Below are 9,847 nucleotides of genomic sequence, written 5' to 3' on the forward strand. Positions count from 1 at the left end.
TACTGACATGTTGATGATGATCCAGTGGGTTTTAAAGCTAATAAAGCTCCAATCAGCGAATCAGATCCATTTCATCTTTCTTTTTATTCAAACTGTGTCAAACTAACAGTGTTCGAGCTCTGTCTGCAGCTCTTAATGTGACGTCCCTTCTTGCTGCTCGTGACTCTTCCGTGCGAAGCCCAGGAGACGTGGACCTGTATCTGAGATGAGGTTCTGACACCGTGTGACGGGTCCATAAGATTCTGATCCTGAATCTGAATCTGTCATTGCTGCCCTAGAATGAAACTGATCCACTGAAAAGCTCTCGTTTGGTTTCATCCCCCCCCAGAACCACGGTGGCTCGAACATGTGCACTTTAACTTGATTTGATCATCATCTGACCCAGGTGATGTCATCCTGACAAAATTAGGTGGAGCGTTCACACAGAGGCTGATAACAGAAAGCAGAGTATGACCCTTTAAAGTTGGTGAAGTCGCCCTTTAAACTTGTTGCCTCAGAGGAACATTACTACAAACCACTTATTATCAGCTCTTCTGAGAAGGAACCAACAGTTGTTCTCAGGTTATTTTAGATCTGCTGATGTTCTGCGGTTCATCACAGCATCTTCCAACTGACGTTTTTTTATTTTAATAAACTCTCTTCACAGTTTTTTGTTTTGTGCTGCTTCAGCTATGTTTGACTTTCCACCAACAACAGAGCTTCGTTTAACTCAGCTCTCTTTACACAATAGCTCTGATAGAACAAGTGTGGCTGCAGCAACTTCCTGTTTCACACCCTCTGTTTAGGAAACACCTGCTCCACACACCCAGAGGTGGAGGGTCAAGGCCACAGAGGGACTCGCTCTTCACCCTGATGAACCGTCTCATGCAAAACCTGCAGAAATGTCCCCAAAAACCACCTCGAGCTGCATAAACACATCTGATGTGATGCTGAGACACAATGCAAGAGGAGGGAACGAGTGCGGAGGACGTGTGAGTGATAGACGGTGAAGAGGCCGAGGTCGGTCTACTGTGACGGAGCCTCAGTATCTGTGCAGCCTGTATGTAAAGCAGGTCGAGTCTCTGTGGGTCTCTGTGGGTTCACGTTCAGAAGAGTCTGAAGAAAGCAACAGTGAAAACCTAAACCTATGGGCATGGTGAGTACAGCTGCTGTTCTGAAATGATTTCGTTGTTTGTACCTTTTATGAATTAACAGATCTGTTGTTAATATCCTGGTTTAACTGCTGAACTCCACTGAGAGACTGAAGGAGGAACTGAGTTCAGTTCACACAGAGAAGCAGAGAGATGTAGAAATCTAAGAATACAAACACTGACTGAGTCTTATTCATAGGATATTCTCATTTTCCCTCCGTGGGCACTTCAGGTTTTACTGTGGTTAAGAAGCTGCTCTCCGGCCGACTGAGGACCCACTAACAGGGCCGGGGGCCGTTACTGTGTGGAGCTGCTGGTCTAAATAAACTCTGCTGTTTGTTCGATAGAAACACGGAGCGATTACAGCTCAAAGGTCCCTGGAGACAGACGTGTACACACTCCATCATGGCTCATGCCCCCCCACCCTCGCTCTCTGTGGGTGATCACATTTTGCATCTGGACGTTTTGAGTCTCTGTTCTCGTTCTGCATGAGCAGCGTCTCTTTGAGGAAACCTCACATTTCCCTGTTCTGAAGATGTTCAAGTTTCTTTGACAACACTTTGCATCTTTTTGTTTCTACTGTTTCTCTGTTTCTATGGTAACGTTTTGTCAGACCGGTCCGTCTTCCTGTACGAACACACAGCAAACAGTGAATTCAGATTCTGGTCTGAACTCTCACTGTGAAACGTCTCTGACAATCTGTCAGAGCATGTTTAAACTTCCTGTTTGTTCCTTCCACAGAAAAACTCCCACCCCCAGTTGTTCCCGGGAGACATCGTGGAGTATCCCAGGAACAAGTACTTCTCACATTTCGGGGTTTACTACGGAGAGAGGGATGGTGTTCCCTACGTGGCTCACCTGACGTGTCGAGGTCAGTGTCTCCCTCTATTCATCACCTCTACTCCTCTTTTGCTGTGTCGTCATGAGCAGAATATTGATCTGTCAAACAGACAAAAACTAAATCCACCAAGACAAGATGCTAGAACAAGGCAGTGCTTCTCAAATAGTGGGGCAGGGGGGGGGCTGTGTGTCCCCAGGAAACATGCTTATTGTTTTACTTGAATAAAGTGTAATTGCACATCCAGCACAGTAGATGGCGGCGGCGCTCTCACTGTCAGAGTGTGTGCAGAGAGTTTTAGCTCTATGGTGTTAATGCACGAGTTTGGAGCGGGAAGTTTGAAGTGTAGTGAACAAACCTGAAATAATATTTAACAGGATTGAAAAGAGAGACGGAGAAAATGAGACAAACGAAGTCACCAGAAAGCTACATCTTTGTGAGATTAGATTCTCTGAAGACCAAGTTCAGATCAAACACTGAGCAGGAGCTGAGAGTTGCTGTATCCTGCTTCAAACCCCGCTTTGAAAAGCTGTGCATTGTGATTAAATCATAAGTAATTGAGAAGCACTGGTGTAAGGGAACCAGGCTGATCCTGAGTGATGTAGCTTTAAAGCAGCACTGACTCTGGTCCATGATTGAACACACTGAAGAGTTTTTGGTCCTGATTTACTAAATGTGCCAGTTTGTAAAAAACCTTCAAGCTGCTGAGATGAAACCTGATTAAAGTCTTAGTGCAGGAACCTGTGACGTCCATTAAACACTTGATGTGTGTTTGTCAGATTCAGACAACAAGCTGCTGCTGTTTGGTCGTGCTCTGAGGTCAGAGGTCAAACTGGATCCACTGGATCTGCTGGGGAAAAAATACAAGGTGACACACACACACACACACACACACAAACACACACACACACTAATAAAGAGCCACGAGCAGGACGTCACTGTGCTGCTGATTCTCAGGTCAACAACATGCTGGACGACTCGTTCCCGGCCAGAGACTTCCACAGCGTGGTGAAGCCGTCCATCGACGACATGCTGGGCCGCGAGGTCACGTTCGACATCTTGTTTCACAACAGCGAGCACCAGGCGACGCTCTTCAGATACGGAGTGAAGAAGTCTGAACAGGTCAGTGAATGCGTCACAACATGCTGGAGTTTTTCAGATTCAGCACCAGTGTCGTCTGAGTTACTGCAGCTTCAAGAGTAAAAGAACAAACTAATAGAAAACATCTGCATTAAAACAAAAAGTGTTTTGACCTTAAACAAACAAACCTGCTTCAGTTCATGAACATAAATCGTCTGTTTAGTGACTGGACTCTGGTTTTTCCCATTCATGTTTATTTTGTACCAAAACAGGACAGAAATACAGAAGAAACACGTTTACACCTTTAAAAGTTAGGAAATGATGTTCAGACTGAAAGTGAGAAATCTAAAACAGCACAGGTGGAGTTTTACATTTAAAACAAACCAGTTTCCAGATGAATGTGACTTTCTGTTTATCAGATATTCAGTGTTCCCACGTTCATACCTGTGAGTGACGCTGCAGACGTCAGTGAATAACTGTGACGTGTCTGTGTGCTGCAGATAGAGACGGTCTACAAACACATCATGCCGGCCTGGAAGAGGCTGTTCAAGAAGAAGCAGCTGTGAAAACACCGGCTGTTCTCCAGACCCCCGGATTCTCACCATTAAATCCAGATTATATTTAAAAAATGGTTATATGAAGATATAAAGTTGTTATTTTAAGAAGTAAAAGAAAAAAAAGAGCAAAGAGCAGTTTGTTACTATTTGATTAGTTAAATTCAACTTGAAGGTGTTTGAAGGTATTTATTCAAAAAGTTTGTTTTAAATTAGATGAACTGAACTTTATTTAATTATAAAAGTTAATTTACAGAAGAGTCGGAATTTTTCCAGAAACGTCAGAAAAGTTCAAAGTGTTCGTAATATCTGAAATAATATCTGAAATAATATCTGAAATAATATTTAAAATAATATCTGAAATAATATTTGAAATAATATTTGAAATAATATTTGAAATAATATCTGAAATAATATCTGAAATCACTCTCTGTGACTCTGTTTCTCCTTCAGTTCTGGTTCACGTCTCCTTTTATTTCCATTTGATTTTAAGTTGTGGTTATTTTGTCTTTTTACATTTAAATTAAAGTCACAGAATCTCAGCTGTGAATCATTTGTTCAAGATTCTTAGTTGTTGTTTATTCTTAAAGACTTTTTATAGAAAACAAGTTAAAATAAACAAGTTGAAGCAGATTTTAATTAACTAACTTTAACTAATCAATGTGTTATTGATGGTTTTACTTAAAATGTCTAACGCTGCGCTTTTATTGTGAAATATTTTGTGAGAAGCTTAAATCATCTGCAGGAACCACCTCTTTATTTATTTATTTATTTATTTATTTACTTTAACAGAGGCGTAGAGCGATAAACATATCTAAATATTGCGAGATTTATTTACTTTAACAGATGATCCCGTCTCCCTCCCTTCTTTCCTTCTCTCCTCATCACTTCCCAAACCCCACCTCTCGTCTGTGTGACTTTCCTGACAGACCGAAAGGAGAACCTTCTCTCGCCTTACGTGCGGGGACACTTTCCTATCACTTACGCATCGTGCAGCTGTTACTGCTTCCATTTCGTCTGAAGGCTCACTCTTCCTCCCTTCTTTCTTTCCTGTTCCTCCCTTCCTCTCCTCCTCTCTTCCTGTCTTCTTTCCTTCCTTCCTTCTCTCCTCTCCCTCCTTCTTCCTTCCTTCTCTCCCTCCCCCCCTCCCTTCCTTCTTTCCTTTCCTCCCTTCTCTCCCTCCCTCCCTTCTTTCCTTCCTTCCTTCTTCCTCCCCTCCCTTCTTTCTTTCCTTTCCTCCCTTCTCTCCCTCCCTCCTTTCTTTCCATCCTTCCTTCTTTCCTCCCTCCCTCCCTTCTTTCTTTCCTTTCCTTCCTTCCTTCTCTCCCTCCCTTCTTTCTTTCCTTTCCTTCCTTCCTTCTCTCCCTCCCTTCTTTCTTTCCTGTCCTTCCTTCCTTCTCTCCCTCCTCCCTCACAGTTTAGGTCCTACAGTGACGCCCACAGTCTGCCCGTGTGTTTCTTTAAGCCATGATATCAGGATGTTGTTCGTCTCTGCTGGTCTGTCCACCTGAGTCCAGTGTCCACACTCCTCAATGTGTCCTCTCTTCAGGTTCGGGATCTGCACGTGATTAACACCACATGTCAGATTAATTTCCATTAACCTATAATCACTCTGAGGGTTCTACTTACCATGTCCTCCATTCCTTTGGAGAAGGCCGGCAGCAGTACGAAGTCTTTTCCTGCCGTCACCATCAGCGCCGGCATCAGCAGCTAAACACACACAGAGTTTCTTTAAATCTGTTTTTTAGTCACTTAGACTTTTAAAAATTATGTTTTACACGCTGACGTCTCATGAACAGCAACAAACCTTTCCTGAGGGCCGGGAACACATCCACTTCCAGTTGACCTCAGTGTTACGGTACCAGTTCAGGGGCCTCCTGTAAAACCACACAGCACACGATGAGGCCGTCGCTCCACTGAACGCTGAATCAGTAAAAACTCTTTGTGAACACAACGACAGCAGGAGGATGAAAGTCCTCTGATATAAAATCTTTAGAATCAGAATATCATCAAACAGACAGCTGGACGTCTGAATCCACCTGAATCCGTTCTCTCTGTACTGGCTGACGTAGTACTGCAGATCGGAGTCTGTCAGCATGGAGCTCTTGGGAACCTGCTCAGGTAGACCCACAAACAAACCACCTGTAACGACAACGGTGTTCTCAGTGAACTGATCACAGATTTAAAAATAGACCAAATAAAAATGTTGTTTAGTAGGAAATGAAGGCACCTCGAGCGCAGACTCCCGCCGTGCTGAGAGCAGGACGACTCTTCTGAGGAGAAAACCACAGAACATGAAACGACGAGGATTCGTCCACCTGAGCAGACTCAGTGTTGGACTGTGTGTGTGTGTGTGTGTGTGTGTGTGTGTGTGTGTGTGTGTGTGTGTGTGTGTGTGTGTGTGTGTGTGTGTGTGTGTGTATGTGTGTGTGTGTGTGTGTGTGTGTACTCACTGCTTCACGACTGCTGGAAAAGAAAATCTTGAACGTTCTCTCCAAGTCTTTCTCCAGCTCGGCCTCAGCAACACCCTGTAGGACCCAAACAGTCACACGGTGTTATACAGCCCAGTTGAGGTTGAACTATACTGTGTATACATATACATATATATATAAATGTATATGTATACACACTTGTTGATGCTGCAACTTGTTTCCGACCTAAAACTGTTAATAATGATTTGAGTTTATTCTAGTTTCAGTAAACGTTGAAGTGGAACAAGAAAAACACAAACATGTCTAAGAAATGACTTTCAAATACCCCCCCCCCCCCCCCCCCCCCCAAGAGCACCTCTTGGTGATGTGGACGGATCGACACCAAGAGGTGCAGGTCAGGTTCGAGTCCTCCCCGTCACCAGTTCCTGGAGCAGCAAGAGGCCCCACTGTGACTGTGGGGGGGGGTGGGATGGAAGCAGGAGGTTATGAAGCAGAAAGTCACAGACGGCTGAAGGTTTTACAGAAGTCAAGAAGAAGAAGAAGAAGAAGAAGAAGAAGAGTGGTAACAAGAGTGATCTATTACTTCAGATAGAAGAGTATTCTATTACTTTATACTACTACTACTACTACTACTACTACTACTACTACTACTACTACTTAGCCACTCACAGGTTTTTGGAAGTAGAGCTGGTAGTCAAAGATGGGAACAGCCTTCAGTCTCTCTCCTGGAGGAACGGAGGGATCGGCCGGGAACAGGGGGGTGTTCAGAGACGCTACAGCTCTTCACACGCAAGAAAACACAAGTTACTACAGTAGAAAACGTTCAGAGAACAAGAGCGAGAGGATGAAGACGAACACGACTACCTGACTCTCTCTGGAAAATACTGAGCCATGGTCCACACCAGAGCGCCGCCCCAGTCGTGACCCACCAGGGTGACCTGTGGGATCCACTACAGAGGACAGAGAGGTTCAGCTTCACCTGGTCTGCTGCGGAGGGAAAAGGGACGTGTCCTCACTCACCAGTTTGTCCATGAACGTGATCAAGTCCTGAAAGAGAACAGAGTCAGAGTAACGTCAGAGGCCGAACTGACACTTGAAGGGTTAAACTAACGAGGTGGGGGGGGCTCTGGTACCTTGCACAGCTGCTCTTGAGAGTATTCCTCGATTTCTGTGAATCAACATTTGACACGTGAGCTACAGAGGAAGAACTTTTTCACAGTAGATTAGTATTTAGTATTTACCCCCCCCCCAGTGATGGAGAACTGAACGGACACACCTGGGGGAGCGGTGGAGCCTCCATATCCCTTCATGTCCAGAGCCAACACCCTGAACCCTGCTGCTGCGACGGCCGGGATCTGTCAGGAAGAAGTGAAACTATCAGAGTAACCACAGAGAAAGCAGCTGTTCATGTTTAGAATCCTCAGAGGAAACATTCACGTACGTCAGTTCACAAATAAACACGTTACCTGGTTCCTCCAGGAGAACCAGGACTCAGGGAAACCATGACACAGCAGAACTGGAGGACCGGAGCCCATTTCAACATAGTGAGTCTTCACACCAGGCTGAGAGAGACAGACAGACAGACAGAGAGAGAGAGACAGAGAGAGAATTGAATTTACAAAAGCCTTTATTACAAAATATTCAGAGTAAATAAACCGACAAACAAAAACGTGCCACAGACCAAAACATCATAACCATAACATCAAACAACAAAAGAAATAAGGACAGAGATAAAAAAAAAACACATCAGTAAATAGAGGGTTCAGCCTCTGGGGAAAATAAACTAATCCCTAAAGAACAGTATTAAACACAAGATCATCCTCCACCACAGAGCAGAGGACATCGTCGTAGAACCACTGCTGAACAAAACCCGGCAGATTGTTCATGAACTTATAGAACTTAAAATCCAGCCACAATCGGGCCCTGACCCCCAGCTGGACTCTATGCAACTCCACGACACAGCAGGCGTACAGAGTCTTCCCTATGACGGTGTAGAGGTCAAAGCACCTGGTCGAGTCTCTAAAGTCCAAAGTAAAACCAAGTTCAGGAAAAGGATCTCGCTCATCCGGACTCTCCACGCCACTGCAATAATCCTGCAGCATCTGCTGTTCATCAGCAGACAGTCTAGACAGAACCAGTCCCAAAATCCTCTCTGAAACCCGGGCCGATCTCAGACCCAAAGCCGAGCCACGGCCGGTGCGTTCCCAGGTCAGGACCAGCCACGTGAACCAGGCGCTTCGCGTCGTCAGTTCCTGAAGAGAGCAGAGCAGGAGCCAGACCCCGGGTGGAGCCGTTCGTGGACGTCTTACCGGGCCCCACATAGCAGGGGCTCAGCCAGGAGCCAGTGCAGGGAGACCGAAGGCTCCAGCCTCCTCCACCCGAACAGCCGCCAGATCGAAAACACTCCGATAAAACACAGGTAAAACTGAAACATCAAAACAAGTGGAGTCCATTAAAAACAGCGCAGAGTCCAGGTGAAGTGCGCCAGCCGTCTGTAGAATGGCAGAGGCAACGGGTCTCCAGACCACATCCTCAGGTCCAGAGAGAAACCTTTGGACAAACTGCAGTCTGAACGCAGACACTCTGCTGGACAAGTGGATCAGACCTTGCCTGCCTTGAACCTTGGGTAAAAACAAAACACACTGTGGCACCCAGTGAAGGTGGTCCCAGAAAAAATGCAAAATAATGGACTGAACCCGTTTAAGAAGATCAACAGGGGGGTCCACACAGGCCAGGTGGTGCCAGAGCCTGCTGGCCACCAAGTTGTTGATCACCAGAGCCCTCCCCCTGTACGACATCTGTGGCAGTAACCACCTCCACTTTTGTAACCTCCCCTCCACCTTCTCCACAACACCAGCCCAGTTCCTATTCACACTCTCTTCATTCCCCAAATGCACACCCAAGTATTTAAATCCCCCCCCTCTGCCAGGTGAGACCCCCCGGTAGAGTGGGAAGCCCACTCCTCCACCTGCCGACAGCCAACGCTGCACTTTTGTGCCAGTTGACCTTAGCAGATGAGACATTGCCAAAAGCCGTAACTATATTTTCTAAAGTACGCATCTCTGTTTGTGACTTAACGAGAACAACAACATCATCCGCATAGGCCGACAGCACAGGGTGGGCCGCACAATTGGGTAAAACCAAACCACTAATGGAGGACCGGACCTGACATAAAAGAGGCTCTATGGACAGTGCGTACAACATCCCTGAGAGCGAGCAGCCCTGTCTGATGCCTCGTTGCACTTTAAAAGGAGCGCTCAGCTCACCATTGACCTTCAGTACACTCTCAATGTCCTGGTACAGAACCGTGATCATAGCAATCAAACCAGGGCTGAGACCAAACCTCTCCAGAGTCTTCCAGAGATACGGGTGCTCAACCCGTCGAAAGCTTTTTCTTGTCCAGCGAAATCAGACCCAAGTCTATTCCCAATGAACCAGAGAGGTCCAAAACATCCCGAATTAAAATCACATTATCAGTGATTAACCTACCGGGCACACAGTAAGTCTGGTCCCAGTCTGTTGGCCAGAGCCTTGGACAGGATCTTGTAATCCGTACAAAGCAGTGAGACGGGACGCCAATTCTTAATGTCCTGAAGGTCACCAGCCTTTGGCAGCAAAGTAAGAACTGCTCGTCTGCAGCTGAGGGGCAAAGAGTTCTCCGTTAGGCTTTCGGCAACCACACCGAGCAGATCGTGCCCCAGCTCAGGCCAAAAAGCCTTGAAGAACTCAACAGAGAGACCATCGAGCCCAGGAGCCCGACCTCCCTTCATACTCTGTAAAGCCACCGACAGCTCCTGCAACGACAGAGGTTCG

General features: G+C 46.0%; 3 protein-coding genes across 5 annotated transcripts in view; 2 read left to right on the forward strand and 1 right to left on the reverse strand.

Moving 5' to 3' along the window:
• LOC113163846 (zinc finger protein 513-like) overlaps window positions 1-63 on the forward strand; it is a 10,300-nt gene extending 10,237 nt beyond the window's left edge. For both annotated transcript variants that reach the window (XM_026362858.1, XM_026362859.1), the window contains one exon: window positions 1-63. This exon is cut by the window's left edge. The gene's annotated coding sequence lies outside the window, so the exon portion shown is untranslated.
• Window positions 64-189: 126 nt separating this feature from the next.
• zgc:194275 (uncharacterized protein LOC794087 homolog) lies at window positions 190-4,161 on the forward strand. The gene is made up of 5 exons (XM_033326448.1): window positions 190-1,135; window positions 1,872-2,001; window positions 2,748-2,836; window positions 2,926-3,090; window positions 3,549-4,161. The coding sequence occupies exons 1-5, from the start codon at window positions 1,127-1,129 to the stop codon at window positions 3,612-3,614; spliced, it is 459 nt and encodes a 152-aa protein (XP_033182339.1). The 5' UTR covers window positions 190-1,126; the 3' UTR covers window positions 3,615-4,161.
• A 778-nt stretch (window positions 4,162-4,939) lies between these two features.
• ephx2 (epoxide hydrolase 2, cytoplasmic) lies at window positions 4,940-7,749 on the reverse strand. Of its 2 annotated transcripts, none has more exons than XM_026361335.2 (12): window positions 7,501-7,749; window positions 7,311-7,389; window positions 7,168-7,202; window positions 7,055-7,081; window positions 6,899-6,984; window positions 6,704-6,815; window positions 6,056-6,130; window positions 5,833-5,872; window positions 5,642-5,744; window positions 5,410-5,479; window positions 5,232-5,312; window positions 4,940-5,160 (listed from the first exon to the last, which is right to left on the reverse strand). In XM_026361335.2, the coding sequence occupies exons 1-12, from the start codon at window positions 7,567-7,569 to the stop codon at window positions 5,014-5,016; spliced, it is 924 nt and encodes a 307-aa protein (XP_026217120.1). In that variant the 5' UTR covers window positions 7,570-7,749; the 3' UTR covers window positions 4,940-5,013. The 2 variants fall into 2 exon arrangements, with proteins under 2 accessions (XP_026217120.1, XP_026217119.1); XM_026361334.2 differs by having other exon boundaries at window positions 5,833-5,875.
• Between the last annotated feature and the right edge of the window lie 2,098 nt (window positions 7,750-9,847).

This window comes from Anabas testudineus, chromosome 2, assembly GCF_900324465.2.
Source record: "Anabas testudineus chromosome 2, fAnaTes1.2, whole genome shotgun sequence".
Lineage (NCBI taxonomy): Eukaryota > Metazoa > Chordata > Actinopteri > Anabantiformes > Anabantidae > Anabas > Anabas testudineus.